General features: G+C 44.4%; 1 protein-coding gene across 1 annotated transcript; it reads left to right on the top strand.

Annotated features, from left to right (window-relative positions):
- The first annotated feature begins 68 nt into the window (after window positions 1-68).
- Window positions 69-24,361, top strand: LOC144138383 (methyltransferase-like protein 22). The gene is made up of 8 exons (XM_077670640.1): window positions 69-329; window positions 11,153-11,290; window positions 15,394-15,434; window positions 17,386-17,533; window positions 19,349-19,564; window positions 21,006-21,102; window positions 22,216-22,375; window positions 23,817-24,361. Exons 1-8 carry the CDS (start codon window positions 212-214, stop codon window positions 23,841-23,843), a joined length of 945 nt encoding a protein of 314 aa, XP_077526766.1. The 5' UTR covers window positions 69-211; the 3' UTR covers window positions 23,844-24,361.
- Window positions 24,362-24,671: the final 310 nt, after the last annotated feature.

The raw sequence follows: 24,671 nt of genomic DNA, 5'->3' as shown, positions 1-24,671 counted from the left end.
TAATAATGATTATTTGTTGTAGTTTACAATTACGAGAATGGCACGTCTGTTGCTCGCCACAATCAGTCTTGCTGAACGTGGCGACGGCCACGACACGGCCGGTTCTGTGCTGACGCGTGAACGCGTGTATTTTCTTTGCGAGCCGATGAGCTACGCGTATTCGTTATCGCATGTTTTTAAATTGTCAGCCTAAGCAGACGGTGTGGGCGAGATGCACGAACACGAAATCGTGGTTTCCGAAGTGCACATTGACTCTGACAACATCGTAAAGAGCGAAGACGACCCTCTGCTGAAGTTGATGCCGGAAACTCTGAGGAGCCGGTTGCAAGGTAGTCGCAGCTCTCCGTTCATGAACACGAGAAAAAAACGCTCGCGTGTACAACTGACGACGGGTATATTGCGATACATTGTTAGGGCGGTGCGACCCCGTTTCAATGTTTCGTTGCCGCGTAATGCGCACATTTCGCATACTCGTACCGGTGTATTCTGGTTTAGTCGTGCATGCGTGAACGTTGACAAGTTATAAATAACGCTCTGCGTAGAGCAGGCCACATCTTTCACTATTTCGCAGTAGTGGCGTCTTTTCTGCTCGCAGACGTTTACGACGCCGCAAACGTAGACTCGCTAAAGAGGGTAACGCGCACATTTCCTCCTACGCTTTAAGCAATTACAAGATTTCTCACGGGCGCCCCTTGCATCATCGTCTATGTCTAGCGAGGTTGTAAAATTACAGTGGGAAAACATGTCCAATACCATGTCCAAACCAGCCCGCTTTCGTGCCCAGTGCCTTTAGTTTTGCACGTAGCGGTGTTGCTGCGTGTTTATCTTCACAGAAGGTGCATACTTTTTCTTTCTAAAATGTCTTGAGGGCTAGGCTAAGTAGCATAGCTAGTTAAATTGTCCCGATGAAGCTGTCCCGTTCAAGCGCTTTTGTTTACAGCGCCCAGTCTTGTCACTTATGGCTCATTCGAACGCTGTTGTTTAGTATCAGTAGGTATTAACAAGCCCGCACTACGCTTTTTCGTTACTTTGGGAGCAGACATGCTAGTAAGTGAAAACTAATCGCATTGCTTCCAATGATAAAAAAAAAAGCAGTCAAATCATAAAATTGAATATCAAATACACATGAAAAATAAGAGGAAAGTGTTGGAAGGGAAGTTCAATATTTATCTAACATGATTACAATAAGTCGTTGACCTGATGCTTTTGTAAATAAAACGGCCCAGCTAGCTACTACAATAATGCCACAAGTTCGACTAATGCTGCTTACCTAAAACTAGTTTGGGAAGACCCTTGCATTTGTTTTCTGACCTGCAATACAGTAATCGTTTCCACAGTAAAGTAGAACGGAGACATTCTACCAAATGAAAGCCGCCATCCTTTGCTTCTGGATACCCTTTCGGCAAACCCCAAATATTTGTGCGTGCTGTAATCTTTATTCTCTGTAGAATTTCGTGTGTTGGAACAACCACTTAAAAAATCCAGTAGTAAGTTTTAGTGGGCTCGAAATAACTCAGAATTGGGACTTCAACCTTCATTGGTGTCTAGACAAGGTAGTCTAATATTTTACAAATACTACTCTAAGGGCTTGCACAGTGACTTTCTTTGTTCTTTTTTATGAATTGTTACGTTGATGAAAAGATTCTAAAAGTCTCCTGTTGTAAGTCATGCCTGTTATTTTGGCGTGCAACAGCAGGAAAACATGCAAGCCGGCAGAGCAGAGTTCTTAGATGAAGCGCTCTCGTGTTTTCACGCCAAAATATCTACCAACTGATCCACTTTCAATCCATCATGCCTGTTAACTTGCTCAAATCCGTGCCAGGCTTTGGTTAGCTGTGTCATGCCGACACTTACTACAGGGATAAATGTAGTAGTGTTAACAAGGCTTATAATAAAATTTCTCTCCTCTTGACCACCACGTCACTGCAAAATTGAATATGCCCGAATTAGACGAGAGTAAGAGAAGTTACCGTTTGGAACTAAGCGCAAATCGCTACAATAGTAATTAAAATACTGCTAATCCTACGTGTAGTAAAAACTCGTTACAACTTCAGCAACTCCTTGTCAAACCAAAGGCCTTTTTGTACCATGGTGAAATTTGAAGACACGTGCAACATTTCTGATTTCGCTCAGAGTGAGTTATTTCAGTTTGCCTAAAAAAATGTTGACTAATTTAGGCTCTGCAAGCTGCTTTAGACACGTGCCGTTATTTTCTCCTGATTCTAGACTGCGGTGGAAAAGCAGCGCTATTCCAGTTTTCCTGAAAAACAGGGACCAATTTAGATTTTGCATGCTTTGCCAGACACGCGCCGTTTTTCGTTGTTATTTTCTGCTGCTTCTAGACTCTGATGGAAGGAATGCCAGGGAGGAGGGGAAGGGGAGGGTGTCTTTTACCCTCTTCTTCCCGCTCAAATTGCACAGGTGTTCACTTCAGGAAGTTCTTTGACATCGGCGACAAATGACAGCTGGCGTATGTTTTTCAAACGCAAGTTTACGGCCCCCTCTCCAAAGCCTGCTGGAAAGCGGGCACGGCCGTAGTTGCCTGAGCATTCTAACGGATACAACTTTGTCGAAAGCACTCCTTTTGATTTGATTGTCACAATGTAATGGAGCCTTGAATACATTCCAAACATTGTTGTTCCTTTAGTGATACCATTACAAGGCCGGCGAAAGCTTTCCCCCTTTTTTTTTTGTCACTCCTTTCCTTTGCCATTAATAATGTTAAATCAGCTAATTGGGAAAAGGACTAATACCATGCTGAACATGTCTTTTTTTGTGTGTTTTTAGCTGTTTCAGTGTTTGGGAAACCCACTGGTCTTTAATAAAGTTAACCTGCTCTATATTATTCCTTGCCAGGTAGGAATCGTTTGCCAGGTTTTGCATCCGCTTTAACCACTGTATGTGAAGCGTACTTTATATTAACCTGTTCACTAAGTCTTTAAAGAAATCTGTAGCAGTTACACGAACACTGTATTTTCCAGTAGCTTTCAAGGTTAGGTGAAAATTATTTGGGATAGGAAGTGTAATTTTAAAACGGTTAATTGCAAAGCATTTGTAAACTTCTATTTTTAATGGTTGGTTTTAAGGGGGATGTTTGTATTAAAATGACAGCAAGTAGTAACCAAAATTACCCACGTCGAAAAAAATCCTAATCTGGTTTGTCTTTAAAGGTATTGACGATTTAAAAAATCAGCAATAAAAAAGAATGTTTCACGACATAATTCACAACTGACGGTAGGCACTCAGTATGACATTGAAAGCTAATGTGTTTAATTAAGAGCCAACTTTAAGGAATGTATGTTTTTAACCGCTAGCCAGAGATTCAGAAATTGTTATAAAAAGGATTGTGTTGACTATCACTTTGTTTCATTTCACTAGTACAGAAACGAAGACTCCACCTCAAATGACCAAAAAGTTACTTTCTGAATATTTAGTAATGAATCATTTAAAGTTTGTTCCCCCCCCCCTCCCCCCCATAATGACGTAATGTCACCTGGCCATGAAACCTACTTGCAAGTTTAGGTTTGTGCAACTCGTGGATTTCTTTTACAGCTTATTGATTAGCCCCATTTGGAGGGAATTCATTGACACCTGTATTAAAGTAGCTGGGAGAGTTGTGGGTTTTTCTATGGCCTGCTTGTCTTTTGTTGTTGTTTTTTTGTTTTTCATTTTCTGGAGCCATTTTTGTTTGCACCCTCTCATTGTATTCATGTAAAAACGTGTCAGGCTTTCTGATGTATGTTGGTTTGTCTGAAACTTCTAGGATAAAGATTACTCATCTGGGTCTCTTCATAACATTACGTAGTTCCACAGTTTAGCGGCTAAGCAGTTTTGTAGGAAAGCTTTAGGCCGAACATGTATTGTAGTCTGACGGCGAGGGAGTATTTTCATTTATCGCTTTACCATTGTGTGAAAGCCGAGCTGTAATGCGATCTTTGGCGCGTATCTCTCTATTGTCCTATTGCCCCTTTGTTCGTACCTGCTGTCCCGATAGAAGGGGAGTACGCCTTTTGCTTTTTGCAATCTGGGGTGTAGCATAAAACGTTTACATCGTGCTTGACAGTTAACTTTCCTCTTGCCTGAGTGCACCGGCTTGCAGTGCAGTTGTAGTGCTTGCCTGTTCTGTGCAGTCAGGAATTCCTCCGCGCGGCTTTTACCACACACATCTAGCCAGCCTTGAATCGCCTAAAAAAGCCGCGCAAACGACTAAAACATTCTGCGTTTCAAACAAATGATATTGAGCTGTTGTTGCACTGCTCTAATTGCCGACACACTTGGCGCCGCATTGTTAGAAGAATGTTTGCGGTTATTCGTACTACCGAGCTATTTGTTGATGAAAGTGTTAGCACCTCCATTCCTCTCTCTTGCTTGTGTTTTAAATTATTTCTTCGTTGTTAGAAATGTAAACGCTGTTAGAAATGTACAAGGCTGAGAAATTGGACATCAGAAAGGAAAATTTCTACGATAATTCCCAGGGCAGTGATTTGCTCTTTGAGGTTAGAGCAAGTTGCTTGTGAACTAAGAGCTTTGTGGGGAAGTATTCACAAAATGATGGCGTATGCGTGGTCTTCGGAAAACAGACAGAAACTATGTGGCACATAGTGTTAGAATGCGAGGGTATCCATCCAAATCTACATGAGGGAAATATTCAGCTTCCAGAAGCCCTAGGATTTAAGGGTAGCACAGAGTGAGTTAACTTCAAGGCTGTCGAGCGACGAAAAGAAGATTAGAATGCTGGTGGATGAAAAGCAGAGAGGGGAATATTGCCTAGGACAGTTACCTCCTGTAACAGGAAAAAAAAAAAAAGTATTTTGAGCCTAATAAGGTTTTTGCGCCTGCCCTAAGAGCAGCGCTCGTATTAAACAAAGAGTATAAAACATAGGTATATTAGTTTTTTTTTGTAAGATGACACGTCATCACCCCGCTACAAAGGGGAAACCAATAGCAATCATTATCGTCATCATCTAAAAATCATTCATTCTAAGCACTAGGGTAACGTAGTGGCTATGTCGTCTTGCGTTGTTTCATCTAATGTCAATTTTAAAATAAAGGAAGGGGGGGGGGGGGAATTGGAACGGTCACTTTGATTTTGCGTGTTGTGCATAACGAAATTATCGAGCAGCACTTTTATCTGTGTGTACATCTTTATTGTAACGATGCATATAGCAGTACCCTTTTCCAAAATGTGTACGTAGTGTCGTAACACAGTCAGGCACGGCTTGCTCACGTTTCAGCAGAAAAGAACTAAGCCGATTTTGGAGTTATAAATTCCTGCAATCAATTTTTTTCCCTGGGGGAAAGGATGCAATATTTTTTTTTGCATTTAGCGTCTTGCTTCTGTTGGCGACACTATCTTTCTCGAAGATTCGGACTCTTAGATTGTCCAGTGCACCTGTCAGAGCATGGACCGTCAAGGGATGTCTGTATTGTTTGAAACTTTTTGTTGCACAAAAAAAAAAAAAAAAAAAAGCCTCCGTCTGGTTCAGCTGCTCCTTTTTTACGAGCTTTGTGTCGAGGCTTCTGTTCCATTGTGGTTCGACATGATTAATCGCTTCCGAAAGGCTGCTTTTATTTATTCCCACTATGGAGGTGATTGTCGTATTAGCCTTGCCACGATTTTGTACACGTAGCTCTAACTCTGAATGCAACGTCGAGCATACGCACTGACTTGCCGTGTCTGTTTTCGCTAGACTTTGAATCTTACTTCCAGCTAATAAAGTAAAATTTCATTTTTTTGTTTGTTATCGAGAAAAAGTTGACTCGATTCCCTCTGCAATATGGCATACTTTCTATCTAGCCTTTCAGCTGTAACATGTGCATAAGACGTTTTTCACAAGTGCATCAATTGCGTGTTGGATTCAAACGTTGGTGAAAAAAAATTCACGAGACGTGACATTTTATGTGTGATGTTACGTATTATGCATGAAGAGTTGTTAGTTCGGAGCTTGTTTCTTTGCCTTTTTTGCCGTCAAAACACTGAGAACATTGTTGACTTCTAGTGCATTGCTTGGCAGGTGTTTTTTTCATGTTCTAGCATGTTTGTTTGCAATCTGCTGTAATCATGTCACAATCATCATGGTTTGTTATCACGAGGGGTGCAATTTCTTGAGCAGTCCTGTAGATAACAGCAGAATTGCTTATATGATGCTCGTGATGTTGTGGATTTTGACGTTGCTCTTATCTGCGTGATCCGTCATACAGCTTAGCAGTAATCCGTCCAGTGAGGCAAGCTTTGTCCGATAAACTGGGAGGCCAAAATACTTCATTTGCAGCCTTGTCAGACAAAGCAGCGAGCAGTTTTGGGAGGTTTGGCTGCTTATCAGGGGCTCCAGACAAGCGGAATTTCTGGACATAAATATTGGCTGTCTAAAATTTATTTTGGATTTGTCATTCTTCTCGAGATGTCTAACTTTCAGTGAATGAAATATGTAAGTCAGGGTGTTTCTACACAAAACAAAAATCCAAAGCCATATTATTTGGCCTTAAGTAAAATACGAGAAACCACTCTTGACCATCAAAGAACCGGCATTTTCTCACGAATGCAGGCTTACATATTAAAAAGCGACTTCAAGTGCTTCCAAACAATAAATATAATGTGCATTTTTATTTTTACGGTTCCTTTAGCACCAGCTACAAAACAAAAATCCAAAGCCATATTATTTGGCTTTAAGTAACATACAAGAAACCACTCTTGACCATCAAAAAACTGGTATTTTCTCACGAATGCAGGCTTACATATTAAAAAATGACTTCAAGTGCTTCTAAACAATAAATATACTAATATGCATTTTTATTTTTGCGGTTCCTTTAGCACCAGCTACAAAAAAAAAATCCAAAGCCATAAAAATACAACAAACCATTCTTGACCTACAAAGAATTGGCATTTTTTTCAGGAATGCAGGCTTACATCTTAAAAACCCGCTTCAAGTGCATCTAAACAATAAATATAATAGGCACTTTTATTTTTGTGGTTCTTTTAGCACCAGCTTAAGCAGAAAGGCTCTTTTTTTTTTTTTAATTCTTGACAATAAATCTTTCATGGCGTCATAACAATGCTACCACGTCTGACGTTTCAAGCCACATCTGACGACTTTATTTTTGTTTGGCAAGAAATTTATTGTTGACAGTGCATCTCGGGAGGGAAAGGCCTCGTTGTGAAGTTCTCTTTCATAAGCTTACCTTTGTAAACAGCTTGCTCATTTGGGCAGTTTTTACGGCACACTTCACTTGCTCTCTGATCTGACATAATAAAGGGGCCATCAAGACAAAATACGGGTTTTTCCATTCAAGACTAAATTGACCCAATAACAATGGTGCCAATTTCAACACAAACTCCCGAAAGCTGAACTGAATAAAAATAGACAAAGCAGTGGCAACTTTCTGGCGACATCTTTATGGCGGCGGTCCCTTCTTCAGTGCATTCTCTGGAAGATCTGCAACTGTTGCCTGGTTTGTGCACATTCACTGAGCACTACACAAGAACTGGCTACTATCACCTTTCAATAATCTGTAAGCCTTCTCCCCACCCCCACCCCCCTCATTAAAGCCCATCAATCAATCAATGACGTAACAAAGTCTTGTTTGTGCGGTTTGCGGCCGCCAACCAAAGCCAATGATTTTGATTGATTGATAGGGTTTAATGCACCGACGCAACGCATGCAGGCGATGAAACACGCTGTAGTGGAGGGCTCCGGATTAATTTTGACCACCTGGGGATCTTTAAAGTGCGCCAAAATCACATACACACTGGTGTTTTTGCTTTTCGCCTCCATCAGAAAAGCGGCCGCGGCGGCCGGGAATTGAACCCGCGACGTCGTGCTCAGCAGCACAACGCCTTAGCCACTGAGCCACCGTGGTGGGTAACCAAAGCCAATGCCAAGAAACACGATTGTGCGATTGTAGTAGTGCCTATAGTTTCCTAAAAGTAGTAGTATCAAGTGCTACTTAAGGGGGGACGTGGCTCTTAAAACATTTTCTTCCAATTTTAAGTAAACTCTGTGAAACTTGTCAGCCTTGCTGCTTTTTTCCCACTGATTTCAAATATGCCATTATTTTTTCAGTAAGCAAATTAGTTACCAAGATAATTAGAGATAATTACCCTACTTTTGAACGGTAGACAAGACAGCATTAGTCATAAATCTTTATATTCCTCAGTACTACGAACCCTGGTGAGTGCAATAAGAGAATCGTTTTTCTGACGCACCGCTTGAAATCAATTTTACAGCTCATTAAACTCTGGCATTTGAAATGGGCATTCAAAATAGTTCCTTGCCACTGGAGCCATCAAGGCTTAATGAGCTGTAAAATTAGCTCAAAGCAATGCATCAAAAAAACCGATTCTCTTATTGCACTCACCAGGGTTCATAGTACTGAGGAATATAAAGATTGATGACGAACGCTGTCTTGTCTACTGTTCCTCCAGAAGTAGGGTAATTATCTCTAATTATCTTGGTAACTAATTTGCTTACTGAAAAAATAATGGCATATTTGAAATCTGTGGAAGAAAAGCAGCAAGACTGACAAGTTTCACAGAGCTTACTTCAAATTAAAAGAAATTGTTTTAAGAGCCGTGTCCTCCCTTAAATGCTAATGTGCACTTAACAAGTTAATAACGAAGTTTTGAGCTTTCCTCCTATTACTACGTCACTTCTGATGTCATGTAGCATGTTATGTGAAAATCGAGTTTTAATATTTTTTTATCAACCAAAAATTTTTCGAGGTTAGCTCTGGGTTTAACAGTTCCCAAATGCTAGTTCTTTCAAATGAAAAATATTTGCATTTCGTCTGGGTGGCATGATATGACAGACATTGATGTCACCTTCATTGTGTATTATTTGCGAAAACGTTCTTGCTGTTTATTGCTGAGCAAGAAGCGCATGTTGCGGACCACTGGAGAAGCACAAATGTTGCTGAGCGCTGTGTAGTTCGAGTGGAATTGTTAGAACATGAGTAGGATTTCTTTTTTCTGCAGACTGCACGGCCACCAGCTGTTTTCTTGCATTAATTCTGTTCCCAGATGTCTTAATGTCACGTCTGCCTAGCTTGTTGATTAAACTTTCTGACTTTTTTGCGTTAGGTACTAAGCAGCTGTTCGTTTAGGTAGAATACAAACTTGGGCTAGTAGGTACATTACGAAAAAGAAAACTGCGCGTAAAACGAGGACACAAGAAAAGACGACTGGACACACTGGGCGCAGATTAGCAACTGAATTTTTGTTCGAGCTAAGAACACACCATGACGGAAAATGTGATCTACGCATGTGCGATAACCTAGGGCACAGAGTGAAAATAAACAATTAGAAAAAAAAAGAATCAAAACCACAGCCAAAAACCGTAATGCTCTCGGTTTTTGGCTTTGGTTTTGATTTTTGTTGTTCTTGTTTTTTCTGGTTGTTTATTTTCATTCTGTGCCCTAGGTTATCGCACATGCGATGATCGCATTTTCCTTCATGGTGTGTTTTTAACTCAAATAAAAACTCAGTTGCTAGTCTGCACCCAGTGTGTCGAGCCGTTTTCTCTTGTGTCCTTGTTTTATGCGGTTTTCTTTTTCGTAACTGTTCGTTTCCCCTGTTGCTCTTAGTGTGGACCCGTCACCCCGGTAGCTTTGGTGTTAAAGCTTAATTTTTGCTCCTACGTATTTTTATATCTTATAAAGGCTATACGAAAACAAAAGAAACATTGTAAAAGCACAAAGCTTTCACCCATACAACCTGAGTTAAAGTCAAAGTCAGAAGTCCAAACTCCTTTGACTGTGTCAGAGTTGCACAATTGGACAGACGTCGGTGTCATAACGCGGGAGACCCAGCTCCAATTCCGACCACGAGGCTCGTTTTTTTCTTGACGCACTTGATGTACCTGTAAGTTGGCTTTCCTGCAGTGGGTGCCTTTTTATGATCCTGACACAGTTCTAAAGGCACATCTGCAAATGAAAAAAAAAGTAGTTTATATCAGAATGAGAGTGACTCAATGTAATGTACCAACTACGTTGTGGGAAAAAAAAAAAAAAAAAGCTACAGCATTTTAGTGAACGTCCTCAACTTTTGCAGGAATGTTGTGGCCCAGTGTTTCTGGAATGTGCTGACACTTGCTTTGCGCCCTGTATTTTTTATTTATTTTTTTTTGCAGCGAAGCTGCGTTGTCTCGGTTTCCCCTATAGCATGTGCGGACAAATTTGGCGCAAAAAAACAAATTTTAACGGGGGGAGTGTGCTTACAGAAAATGGCTGTAACTCCCGTTTTGTTGAAACTGCCCCGAAACGAATGATGTTACAACTGGTCGCTAAGACAGCTCCAGCATTATGCCGAATCTCATTTACTTTTCGTAATTATGTAGTTCTCGGTGAAGTTGTACGTATCGTCGAACTCCTGTCTGTTGTCAGCCCCATGTTTGTCAGATAAAATAAAGCTCTAGACCTCCCAGGCTTAATTTAGCTAATTAGCTAGGAAGTATGCTCACTCGCAGATTACAGACAGACGTGTTTTGTTTCGTGCACTCCTTGTACTGTGCCCAGCTTCACTGGTCATCCTTCTTCACAGTGCGGAAGGGCACTGTTTTTAAGTGCCGAGCCCTTTAGGGGCTCACCTTGTCGTCGTAGCTCGCTCGCTGGACCCTAGTAGAGCCACACGGCGTTCCATCGTAGCGGCTGTCGTCATGGCGTAACCCAGAGGCTTCGACAGCCAAGTGGTTTATGTAGTCATAAGCGTTCGAAATTCGTGAACCGCTGGCACTTGTGTTACATCTCCCCATTGTTTAGCGCAAACAAAACTGCAGGTACATTCGAGGCAAAATGTACGGAATTAACCGCCAGCGTCCGCATTCATTTAGTTAGGAAGGCTCGTTGGGTTGGTTTTTATGAGAGTAAGCGAAAATAGTGGCACTGCAACGCCGGCACGTGCGGGAGATAAAAGCAGGCACAAAAAGAACAGAACTCTCGCTGGCGCCGTTTCAGGCACGGGGCAAGCAAGCACTGCGAAGGTGGGAAACTTGAATTGCATTGGGTGGTAGGAGTGAGCGGATAACGGCGCTACAGCCTATTATGGTGAATCACTGCTCTGCTCTTCCGACACCTTTCGCATTGAGTGGAACGGCTTTAATTTTTGATTTATTGATTTTTTGTAATGGAGATTGACTGTGGTGGAATAACACGTACGCAGTGGCCCAGTCACGTTTGCAAGTGAGCTGGGAGGACGACGTAGAGCTATGTCAAGTGGCTGACCCAAGCTGCCTGACCTTGGATGAGGATGGTGACCTTGACCTGACCCGGACCAGAAGGACCGCACAGATACTGCTGGGTGAGGACCCACCAACTTGACTAATCTGCAGTATGGTTACACACTGAAACCTTGTTAATACGTGCCTACTTAATGTGTAATTGCAGTTTAACCATAGTTACGAAGATTCCCCATTAACCCCATGTATTGGCTGCCCGCTTAATTAAGCCATAGCCGCTCATTGCCCATCAAATGGTTAGTGCGTACTATGTTATTTCTTGTTCTACAAGCACGGGCACACAAAATCGGCAAAATTTTGTGCGCAGACGTTTGATGTGCGAGCTGTGACGCCCAAACGACAGCCGTCAGCAATAGGGACGTTGAAACATGGCCACCGTGACGTATTTCTTGCTCATATCAATGTAGCCAAGTGCAATGCACAAATGCATGGCCTTCCACATTAGCTTCCGGTAAAGCCTCCACAGCGGAAAGTGAAGATGGTGGATGTTTTGCAGCCTAAGCACAAATCAAGCCTGTCTGAGTGTGTGTGTGTGTTTGAGAGCAATGTGTCGAAGTTGTTTTCTGGCCGATAAGTAGCCGCTAAACTGGCATTGGCGATTAATCCATACATAGTTAATGCATACTTAAATGTCGTTCCCGGCCGACTACGTATGACGAGGTTTGACTGTAGTCTGCTTTCCTTCTGTAGGCTTTATACCATGCATTGCCATCATGGGATGCCCATCATGAGATATCCATCAGGAAATTGAAATTTTGGGGGGGTTTAACGTGCCGAGGCTCTACCTGGGCAATGAGGCGTGCCGTAGTGGAAGGCTCCAGATTAATTTCTACCACCTGGGGGCCTTTGGCATGCGCCAAAATCTTGACACACAGGTGTTTTCGCTTTTTGTCTCCATCAGAAAAGCGGCCACCATGGGCGAGATGAAACCCCTGTCCTTGGCATAGTGCTCAGCAGCACTATGCTTTAGCCACTGTGCCATGTAGTGGACATATCCATCATGAGCCAGCCATCATGAAATATCCACCGTAGCAGTGTAGTGGGTATGGCATTCTTTTTTTTTTTTTTAATCGCTACTTGGACTGTGCAGACTGCCCCTCTCAGCTTCCAGATACGGAGCATTCTGCAAACTTCGCACATATGTCAGGATCTTTGCTGAAAATTGAGGAAGCCTAGTTATTATAAAGTAATCCTGAGCACTGCTATGTTGTGGCATGTCTCATGAACCAATTTGTTATTATTTAACACCACTGCTACACAACATTATTTCGAGAGTATCACCAAAATTCTATATGGTTGTTGCTCCTGCAGTTCAGTAGCAGTGTTTTGCTGTAGTATGATGTGCAGTTTGCACAACCTTCAACATTGCCTTCAACCATGTTCAAAGGGCTGGTGGAATTCTCACTCGGGGTTACGCAATCTTGCAGCACTTTTGATTCCTTCCGTGTGCCGATGAAGCTTAACGAATGTACAGAGTTCTCAGGCGAGCCCTCGACTGCTGATTCTGTTGGGAGCTGCTCACAGCTGTAGCACGATTAATGCATTCTGTGCGACCTTTTTTCTTTGAGCCACACAGGTGGGCTTCTTTCAGCTGTGGGAGGCAACAAGCCTTTGTTTAGTTTCTGGCTGGCTTGGCAAGCTGTTCTGCTTTGGTGCGGATTTCTGTGCAGTCAGAATGGCTTTCTACCACTAATGGGGTTTCTTTCAGCTTTATTGCAGAGCAGTCTTAAAGCGGGCTGCAAGGTGGTAGACAAGGTGATGCGTTTAAGACCTCATTGCTCCATTTGCCCAGTTATAGCAGGATGCAAGGTCTTTGTCTTTGGGAGCTGCACATTGGTTAGGTAGAAGGGGTGTTTCAGGTTACTTGGACCAAAAGGATTGGACTGGATGAGACTAGATTGGTGGAGTCTAGCGGGAAATTTTTAATCTCGAAACTGGAGAACATGGAAAAAGGACATCAACTGTAGAAGTTTCTTGTGATTTCTGTAGAAGATTCTTCAACGCCTTAAAGAAACAAAGCAGAAGATCGTATTGATTGTTGTTATTTGCATGTGAATGCAGCTCCAACCTTGCACCGTATTTTTTTTGTTTTGTTCCGGCACCATAAATGCTCCTTTCTTGTAGAAATCTTTGCGCGAACTTTGGTGTTCACCATATTTTTTGGACGTTCTACAACTCGTCAGCTGAAAATTGTTGCGTTGGTTCACTCGTTGGGAAGTGTGTGATTTTAACTTGTTTGTTAATTAACCAGAGTGAAATAGTAGTACACCACAGTTCCCACCACCTTGAACAATTTTGAATAACTTTTGTGCAAGGAGATTCGATATTTCTCATTTAAATTTTTGTTCAAGTTATGTGGGACACTTTAGGCACACAGTACAGTGTACGCTACATCCTGTCACAGCTTTAAGATTTTTAGAAGTTAAATGCCCGAATGAATCCATGAAAATTTTACAAAGATATCTTATTGCATGGGCAAGCATTAACGCTTACACATCCATTTGTACCATTCCCATGCTTGGTTTTACTATTTCTTTTTGCCTCTTCGTTTTCGCTGGACTTGGCACATGAACATGTTATCCGTGTTAGCATATGCTTTCTCAGCATAATTTAGACTCTTTCACTCAGTTACTTGATCATGGTGCTTGGCGGTGATAACATGTGTGCCACAACAGCACCGTTCCAGCGCCTGTGTTAATTGCTGTGGCGAGGTTGAAAAGGAGATAGAAATTACTGCATTGTTGCCATTGCTTCATTAAAGCCATGATTGCGTTGCCCATCAGTGATGCGAGCCCACCCGATGTCACTCCTGGGAAATCACTCGCGTAACAAAGGTGAATAGTTACTCTGGTGCCTTCGCGAGGAAAGCGGAGACCGTACCTCCCATGCCGGAGGGGTTACTGCGGGGAATTCAGACATTAGTTCACCGCCTTGCCATAAACAGCGCCTTTTCCCTTGCACTTGGCCACAAATCCTATGGCAATGACCCCGCCGGAGGACTCCGTCTGCTGTGTCGTGGACCTGCAACTGCCACACATTTGGTCTGGGACTGTGAGTGTAGCGCTATCCTCCGTGATCGCACGCTCCATTCGCTCCCCAAAGGCATTCGTCCAACGGCATACTTCGACTGGGTGCTGCATTTTATGTGGGACTCTTTGTTATGGACCCTCTCTTGCCACATTTGTCTATGCTGACAGGGGTCCGAAGGGAGTATTGCGTAACTACCGAAAACACTCCCACCATCCCACCCGCCTCTTTGACGACCCCATTATCGTCATAGGCCAGCACTGATGCAGACAGCAGGAGTGTTTAGTTCAGGTCTCAAATAAGCACCCCTCTCCCTCCCTCTCCCTCTCTATCTCTTTCTCACTCACTCACTCACTCACTCACTCACTCCCTGTCTCACATTAAAACCATGACCACACCTATTGCTAATGGTAGAGGAGGGGGTTAAGGGGACTTTGTTCCATCCTCCATTAGTAGCTCAATCCGTTGCAGTGAAGTTTTGCTGTGCAGTTATTCTACATCAGTGCCAAAGAAGAGAGCAAAGCCAGTGTGGAACTGTATTATGCTGAGTTGCACTAAAAACAACTGGTAAGTCGCCTTTCGGGCAACTCAGTGTGCAGTTTGCAATTACAGAGGTTAAAAAAAGGACCGCACTGCTAGGCATTGCCTTACTGTGCACAGAGTCACTTGTAAATCGACAGTGTGGCAGTGGTTGTGGCCACCATTTGGTTTTTGGTGGCCGTGATGCGTCATTAAGTGCGCTCTTTGGGGCCTCGCCCGTCGGCGCAGCAGTCATTAGCAGGCGAGGCTGCTCAGTGCAGCAGTACACTTCTCAGCGTAATCCTCCTCCCAATGGTTCCTCCTTACAGCCAACATACTAACACAGTTTTAAAAAGCCGGCATTGATTTCATCGCAAAACTCGAAAACATTGCTCCCAGCACAAAACTTGAAGGAACCACTCAGTGCTGTTCAAGTTGGTGTCAATGCCCTTCACATTCACGACTCGTAAAAAGTGCTTAGGTGTACTTGGAGTTTTTGTTCCTTTGTTTTCTTGTTGTCAATAGTGTCGCTATCAGAACGTTCACCACAAAGCTGGAAGTTGATGCTTGGTTGCAGGCTTTCTAAGTTTACTTTCGTTGTATTTCTTCGTGTTTTCAGACCACTGCCCGGCCTCCACGTTACCCACCGTTGGATTGCAGGTAATACTAACTGCTGGCCGCTCTGATCAGGGACCCTTCCCCATCTGCAGCTATTAGAGGGCCAAGCAGCAAAAATGAGAAAAAGCTCATCCCCTTTTTCTACACTACCTTGACAGAAGCAGGTGCAGTGCAAAGCATGTTGTGCACTGTTCTTGTACTGTGCTGCTTTGTGGTAGCATTGCTGCTAAAAGATGTTTAACCAATTGGCGTTCGCAGTCTTGGTCAGAAGTTTGGAGCCCAGTGTGCTTTCATTCCGACTGAAATGATCAAGTGCAGAGCCACTGTACGTGGATGCATGTAAAATCAAGCTGTTTGAAGCAAAAGAGGCTAGCCAAATCACTGTCTTTCATCAGTGGTGTGGTTTTTTACAGCTCGAAAGAAGCAAAATGAATATATGAATATATTTACTCACATCTTGTTGAGCAGTTTGGGCTCCAAACCTTTAAACCCTCTGTGTGGCTCAGTGGCTAAGGCATTGTGCTGCTGAGCACGAGGACACGGGTTCAATTCCTGGCCGCAGCGGCCGGTTTTCTGATGCAAATGAAAAGCGAAAACGCCCGTGTGTGCGATATTTCGGCGCACGTTAAAGATCCCCAGGTGGTCAAAATTAGTCCGGAGCCCTCCACTACGGCGCGCCTCATTGCCTGCGTTGCGTCCGTGCGTTAAACCCTACAATCAATCAATCAATTCAAACTTTCAACCAGCACAGTACATAAACATACACCTCCAACCATTGCCTTCTGTGTATACGTCGTCGGCATGGAGGTGTGTAGGTCTGTCAAAAGCATGCCTTCAGAAAGCTTTTGCCTGGGGAATTTCTTCGTCTCGCGAGATGATTTTCGATTTACATGTCTGCTCCCTCATCTGAAACAACACCCTGCCTCACCACCTCCTGCTTTGGTCCGCTTGTTGCATGGGATATATGTATAATTCAGTTGTTACATATTCTCTCGCTGAGATGTGTGTACACATCTGTTCGATGTTTTTCTGTGGAAAGTGTTAGCCCCACAGTGAGGCACCCGTCCTAGCGAACCATTCGATATTTCGCATTAACATTTACATCGTGTGTGACGGTTATTCTGGGCGTGTATATGTTTTCTTGGTCCTACAGCAATGTCGAAGCCTCTCCGTATAATAGTGTTTATTGGGACTTTCCCGTAGCTAACGGTATTTTCTGTAGCGAAAGGGCTGTCCTGTAGCTAAAGGCGTTCGGATGCTGTTTATCAAGTCGTTAAATCACACTAGTCCAGAACTAAAGCTGCCTCTTGTGCTGACCTCAGCTCTTGTTATGTGGTTCCATGCCATGTTATATTGCATTCAAACAGCGCGGTGCACACAGTATAGGTTTGCATAGAAAGATTCCATGGACCTTTTCCCGTCATCTTTCGCCGCAGCTGCCACCTGATTTTTTATAAAGACGCAACAGTGAGAGTGGTTAGTGGTTTTCTGACGCTCACGCTTGCTTGATTTGCTTGGTCATCGAGCTTGGTCGCTCCCAGTTACTCTCCTTTTCCTCTGAATCAATAAATCAAGCAACTGACCGACCGACTGTTCTATTGGAAATGTTGCTGGCCTGTGCTAACGTATACCATGGTGGCTTTCAGCACACGTAGCAGGCTTATTTTATCTGCGAACCATGCACAATTTTTTGCGTAGTTTTTCACACATCGTGTGCAAGCTTAGTTTATGGCAAGTTTCCATTAAATTAAACTAGTTTTCACCCACAAAAGAAACACAATACGTTAACTCAAGGAAAGCCATTTTTACCCCCGTGACCAGGAGTTGATGCAAGGGTGGCAGCTCTGACAAAAAGCAGACATGATTTCTTTTCGGAACAAACAAGCTGGGTGCGTGAAAACGTCTTCGAAAATAAATTGCGCGTGTTCATTCTCACACGACAAGTTCCTCTTCATGCTGGCGAGTTTTCTTTTTCTTCTTTACCCCTCAACAGGTTTGGAAAGCTGCCCTGGTCATGTCCGACTTCCTGCTTCATCGTGGGAGAGAACTCCTGCGGGGCAAAGGGGTCGTCGAGTTTGGCAGTGGTGCCGGCCTTTGTGGCGTCGTGGCGGCCGCTTTCGCCGACTATGTCATCTGCACAGGTGTGTGTCGTCTCGCAAAGTCTTCCCAAAAGCCTTGCTTGCTCTGCCCCTACTTTGTAAAGTAAAGGTACCATAGGGGTAAGTAGCAATTACTGCGTCACAAATGCCAAGAGGATAAACTCTTGTTTGCATTCGTACCTTCCCACGTGAAGCTCAACTTGCAACCCATATGCGCACAACAGGTGGTTTTTATTTTATTTTTAAAACTAGTGAAAAGTATATATGACATGCTCAAAATCTATTTCAGTATGCATCTCTCTCTGTGCCCCTAAATTGTTGTCCCATCTCACCAGTTAAATTTCAAAAGTGGATCGGTCACCGAAGTCGATGATCGAAGAGATGATCCGATGAAACGGCTATTGCTGGCTCGTTGGCCGACGGCACATAGCCAACAACGGTCTACTCCAAGTAAACTCAAAATGTACAATATGTACGCTTTATTTACACGACGTATTTACAACTTTCAAGGCTCATGATCGCATACAAGAGGTCGGGCAAGGCCCGTGGCGAGCCCCTCCTCCTCTCTGTCTCCTCCTGTCCCCTCTCAAAAACCTCAAACACCATAAAAACGAAAATTGGAGAGACCACTTCACATTACATCACACACAGTAAACTAGACGGAACAAAGTATTGGCAGTATTTGCGCCTATCCTGCTTCTGCGCCTGATAAGTGCCAAATCGCCTCAAAATGTGCAGGGCATGGCTGCTGGTATGATGGAGCGTTCATTTTAGGCATCAGTGTGGGAGTGGTGGGTTCATGTTGCAAGTTCTCCGCATTGCAAAGTTGTAGCCCCTGACAAAGTCAGGGGCTACAACTTTGTTTCATGTTTCGGAACCCCTATTTATGGGTTGCTGATGGTGAAAAAAATTAGCCATTCCACTCAATGTGGAAGCTGTCGCAAGAGCAGAGCAGTGATTCGCCATAATGGGCTGTGGCGCCGTTATCCGCTCACTGCTACCATCCATCGTGCCCTTTGCCGCCCTCTCTCACTCCTGTCTTGATGAATTGGACGGAGGTTTGTCCAATGCAATTCAAACTTCCTGTGTTTGCAGTGCCGTTGCGCCCCCTGCCTGAAACTGCACCAGCGGTACTTCTCTTCTTTTTTGTGCTTGCTTTTCCTCCCACACATACCGGCATTGCATTGCCTCTTCTTTTTCGCTTACCATCGTGAAAACCTACCCAACGAGCATTCCTAACTAAATGAACGTGGGCTCTGCCGGTTAATCACGTATATTTTGCCTCAAATGTACCTGCAGTTTTCTTCGCGCTAAACAATAATAGGGAGATGCATGACAAGCGCCAGCGGTTCACGAGTTTCGAACGCTTATGACTATATAAACCGCTTGGCTTTCGAAGCCTCTGGGTTACGCCGCGACAACAGCCGCTATGACGGAACACCGTGTGGCTCTACTTGGGTCAAGCAAGCGAGCTACGACAACAAAGCGAGCCCATAAAGTTCTCTGTGCTTAAAATACTCTTGTACTGAGTTCATAATGTCGAAGATTTTGTCGCCTCATTCTGCAGTCACATCTTCATAATGATGTTGCTACCCAACCAGACGAATTTTCATTGGACCCTTGACTAAATTTTGCTTCAACTGGACCCAATACCTTAAGGAGGCAATCACTCCATGACCTCCCCAAGCAAGGTTGTGAGCAAGAACTGTTTCAACCCTCAGTTTGTGGTGAAACAAAATATGCTTGCATTGTTTCTGCAGTATAGCAGAGAGAGGGAGAGGGCTCAAGAAAGTCTATGCATCGATTAAGTCTTCCCGCAATGGGAACCTAATTTTTCCGATCACCTTTCACCTGCAGATGCATGGGAGGAAGTCCTGCACCTGTGCGGCCGAAACCTGAAGCAGAACGAGGCCTTCTACGAAGCTCTCGACGTGAAGCCAGCCCCAGCAAAAGTCAGGTGCCTGGACTGGACAAAAGGACTCCCGGAAACGCAGACTGCAACGGGTTCCTTTGGGTGGTCTGCAAGCGAGAGGGATGAATTCCTGAAGGCAGAAGTCTTTCTAGCGGCGGACGGTACGTAGTCAGGTGCTTTGAAAACAGGGCCATTGCTGGCTGTAGTTGATCAGTAGAGCATTGTTGTTAAAGGGGCCTTGAAGACAAAATACAAGTTGGTTTCATTAGAGAGACGGCGTTGTCCCGATGACAATGATGCCGGTGTGACCGCAAACTTCAAACAAATAGGATAGTTACTGAGGACGAAGAAAACAGGTGAGGCAGTGGCAACTCACCAGACACGAAACCTCCAGTGCGCAGCCGAAAAATCAGCTTTGCTGACACTCCACTCTCCGACTTCTCACAAATCTGCTCGAGGTTACCTGAACCTCATTGGAGGGCAGCCAGTCCCCAACGTCCCGCACCTGTGGGTGTCGGCTCTCACAATACCTGGAAACGGCTCTGGACTACACACAATTCTTCCACTACATAAAGCCCTGTCGCAACCAATGCACCTTCTGCAACGCATCTCCACGGCCATCGAGGCCTTAAAGAGCACGATACCCTAGGAGTAGTGCAGGCTGTGCTTATTAGCCGCATTACCTAAGGAACCCCATACCTCTCTCTCCAAACGACAGAAAAGGCTCGGCTCAACACCACGATTCACCAAGCGTACAAAACTGCGCTTGGCCTTCCCACTGCCACTGCGACCCAAAAACTACTCGCTTTGGGAGTTCACAACAGGTGGGAAGAGCTGCAAGAAGCCCATCACTCAGCTCAACTCTGTTCTTGGCGTTCCCCCTATTACTTCACTGCTGATGTCAAGCAGCCTGAAATTTGAAAGTTTTCCAATATATATCTTCCTTCTTTGTTGTTGTTAAAGAAAAACTGTCTTTGGTGGCTGGCATGGAGCCGAACAAGTAACCAAAGGCTAGTTCTTTCAAATTGAGCGACATTGTATTTGGTCTTCATGGCCCTTAAAATATGAGGGATGTGGGCCCCGAACGAAGCAAGTTGGAGCATTTTGAGGTTGAAGTTGTTTATTCCTGTTAGTGTGTGCTCATTCATTTCCATTTCATGAAAAAGTTAGCCTATGTAGGCCGAAAGTGTGTGCGAGAGATCATCGCAACAGCGTGGAGGGAATTTCAAACACTCGAACAACCGTGTTCTTCCCATTCCATCGCTGCCTCCCTCCTAGACGGTGCGTGGTGTGGAAATGGCGAGGATATGTATTGAAATGGGCAGGACTGGTGTCCTTGGTGACACTGTTGCCCTTAGTTACACCCTTCTTTTATTTCCAGAGGTGTATGCTTCTGAAAGGGGGATACTGGAGGAGGGGCCCCTTTCCTCTTATGCCCTGTTACAGCAATCCTTCCTACAAACTGCATTGCCCTATGGTCACCTCCTGCCTTAACCTTTATAGCTAACATCCAAGAGTGTGAGTGAGTGCAGACAATTCTTTACCGCTGTCCTGACTGCGATTGCTTGCAGCGGGGCTCCTTGTCTGCTCTCGTGGTTGCAGTCGTGTACGATGACGGGCTCACCGACGGCCTCTTTGAACTCCTGCTGAAGGGCGTCACTCGAGCTGAACAAGTGGTTTTCATCGCACTCGAGAAAAGGTTTGACGCTTTGTCTAATTCGTCCACTGAAGAGAGTGCACGGCGTAGTGTTTCTTATAGGCCACGGCTAGGCTTTGTTGGGCATTCGGAAGTAAGTTATTCGATGGTGGTTGAGGGTACGCACCCCGAGAAAAGAAGCAAGTTGGCCTGTATTAGTGAATTGCAGTGGCGTGGGTTGGGGCGTAGCGCTTGTGGCAGCAACAGTTGTTTAATAGCACACGAAAATTCCAAAACCGTTGAAATGGATGTCGCCAGCCCACACTACCCTTTATTGATATCACAAATTTTAGATGGTGAAATGGAATTGGTGGAGCCTGTAAACGCGTTTTTTTTTTTTTTTTAATGGAAAGCAGAAGAAAAGATGCGTACACATTACAGATACAGTGTGGGGCAGGGAGGGTACACGACTGCCTCACTTTCACAGGTCATAGACCTTCCATCAGTTAGAATCAAACACTTTGTGCACAAGTGCAGTAAAAAATGTTGTACCTGCTTTCTGCCAACTTCTGCATTCATGACGGCCAGCGGCAAGTGTCGGAGAGTATTACTGCGATCTCCGCATTTGCGCAGGTATCATTCACACCTTTGAGGTGACAGCACACCAGACTATTTGGTTGGCTGGAGTTTGATTATTGCCAGTTCGGCTCACTCTGGGCACTTTGTGACGAGCTCTTTCATTTTTTCGAAAAAACAAAAGAGAAATAGGAGACAGAAATGTCAGCGATATTTGTGCACAAACAATGCATTGTTGAACAAAAGCTGCAATAACTGCACAACGTGTCATCATCTAGTTAAAACAAGAAGCTGCTTTGTCTTTTGTGTTTTGTTAGTTAGGCTGTCCAGTAGTTCTTTAATGGTTGTTTTCTCTCTCTTTCTGTTTGCGTGTAGAATGTCACATAATGGCTTGTCACAACTCAAGCGAACCCCTTCAGTTTTTACAAGCGACTTGAGGTCAGAATCACCTGTAGTCTGGTGTTGGAATTTATCACACATTGTCCGCTGGTTGCTCCAGGACCGTGGAACACCCCCCGTCTCCTGAAGACACGTAATAATGCTCTGGCTCGGACTTGGTTGCTGCTACAAAATTTGTTCCCTGCTCCTCCATCTCTTCAGGGTCAACTTTACCCTGGACGACCTCGACGTGGTGAGCCCCTCGCATGCCCACTTCACACGGTGGCTGGAGCGACTGCACGAGCATGGGTGGCAGGTCAGCACCCTGGACTTGTCCAGCATACCACAGCGCTTCTGCGGCTACTCCAGAGATTCCTACTTGGTAAGCAGCAGGACGCTTCATCACCGAGATTGTCACCTGGAAATATGTGACACTCATTTGAGCAGAGGTGCTCAGTATACACGGGTTGCCAAACTCCCTGTAGGCGCCATGCATCAAAAGCCAGTCTGCGGTTGGCCACCTGTGTTGAGGGCAAACAGAGGCAAGCAGGAGGGAAGTTGGCTTGTCTGTTTGTCGGAAGAAAGTTGAAGTAGTCCTCAAGCACTTGTGGCTGCTGCCACATCTCATAAAAGGAAAAAAAAACGTGGAACCATTAATAAACAGCACCTGCGTTAATGTCTTTCAATTTGAGAAGCAAGCTTTATTTTACCCTCTTGATGTAACTCTTTGTGTTACTCTGGGCAAACCTGCCACAGTGGCTCAGTGGATAAGCTACGACATTGTGTGCTAAGCCCGAGGATGCGGGTTCGACTCCCAGCCGCTGCGACTGCTTTACATATGGAGGCGAACAGTGAAAATGCCTGTGTGCCGAGATTCTGGCACGCATCAAAAATCCCCCAAAGATCAAAGGTGGTCAAATTTAATCTGGAGCCCTGCACTATGGCCTGCCTCATACCCCAGGGCTAGCTTTGGCACGTTAAACTACACAAATTTAAATTTTTTGGTGTATGTGTGTGTGTCACTGAGAGGCGAGCTAAGTGCTGCAATCACTTTTTAAGAGTGGGGAGTGGGATGAAATACCTGCCTGTCACAAGAAGCGGTGTTTCCCTCCTCACAGCAGTCCCAGTATTAGTGGAGCAATAGCAGGAAAGGTCCCTTGACCGGCACATCAATGGGTGGTATTTTTTCCACATTGAATCCTTGTGCCGTTGTGTTAATTCTCAGTTGCCCAAAAGGCTGTGAACGCCTGTGGACTGTTCAGCATTACTAGGTTACTATTATCTTGTGACAGCCAGAGAAAAATCGTGCACCCCTCTGTCTAACGACGACGACGATGGGTGAATGCGAAGGTTTCTCATGATCGATTCTTTGGTTACCCACACCCCGAGTATGTGCTACTCTGGGTGTATGCGCCATTGTTCTGGAATACCCACAGCAACTCGGGTGTGCACTCCGTAGGCCTGACATTTGGGTTCAGGGTGTACGGTGCAAGTCGGTGCCTACTGCTTGGAGTTCGCTCTGACCGTGTCAAAATGAAGCAATCGGATAGACGCCGGCTTCACAACGCGGGGGGCCCAGGTTCGAGTCCAGCCACAGCGTTTTTTTTTTTTTTCTTTTACTTCACCCATGATCATTCATCATCATCATCTTCAGAGAAAGTTGGCTTTCCTGCAGGGCGTATTGGCATACAACGGCATCAGCAAGGACACTAAAGCTTCGCTTAGAAACAAAAGATGACTCGCACATCTTGCGGGTTCACTCAGGTTTGCTGGGCGCAGTCACTGAATTGAAATTGCTCCAATCTCTTTGTCCCTTCTTTCAGGAGCTCTGGCAGCTGACACCGACCTGAAAGCAGACCCAACTAAAGAGGTGGTGCCCACCCGAGACTTGAATCCCGAAATATTCGCAAGTGCAGTGCCACTGAAAAGTGCTGCGGTGTTTGAAGATGCACCGATACACAGGCGTACAGTCTTTTTCAAAAGTTTCTTTGCTGTCCCAAACGTTAGTGGGGCACAAATAATTCACAATACAAGCTGATGGGTCACTCTTGACTCAAACGTTTTATGCCAGAACACTGGCATAAAACTGTCATAAAATAGTTCAATCACACCTGATCACACCTGAACGTCAAGCTTTTTGTTTCAATTCATCGTGACCCAGATACTTCTGGCATGGCCTAGAAACTTTTGAAAACGACTGTACCACTGATAAAATCAGCTTGTCACTCGTTGAAATGACAAAGCTGCATCGAACATGTCTGGGATAGCGATTTGGATTGGGCTGATTGAGTATCTGGTCGAAAACAGGGATGGAACCTTTTCGAGAATTTGTGACAAATAAATAAAGCAAAGTTTATTTTCACGTTTATGTATGTGTGCGTGTGAGATTTAAAATAAGTCATTTAGGCTTTTTAAAAAAGAGATGGAGTGGGACATTCGCTGCATGATTAAAGAAATGACTACTCTGGGGATTACAGTCCAGTCCACTCGTAACAATATCCAAGTGCCAAGAAAAAACAATCGTTATAACCAATATTTGTTATAAAAGGGTTGCGAAAAAAAAAACGGATCAAAACACGGCGCACGTCATCGGCGCAGAGAGCAGGTGGTAGTCACTCGAATTTTCGCTGTGCTCTGTACATTATATCCGGTATCACGGCACCGGAGCATTGTAATAA

Source organism: Haemaphysalis longicornis, unplaced genomic scaffold (assembly GCF_048455015.1).
Source record: "Haemaphysalis longicornis isolate Haplotype H1 unplaced genomic scaffold, Haemaphysalis longicornis Haplotype H1 scaffold_5, whole genome shotgun sequence".
NCBI classification, from domain to species: Eukaryota; Metazoa; Arthropoda; class Arachnida; order Ixodida; family Ixodidae; genus Haemaphysalis; species Haemaphysalis longicornis.
Note: the sequence above shows the minus strand (reverse complement) of the source record. Positions and strands in the feature narration are given on the sequence as shown.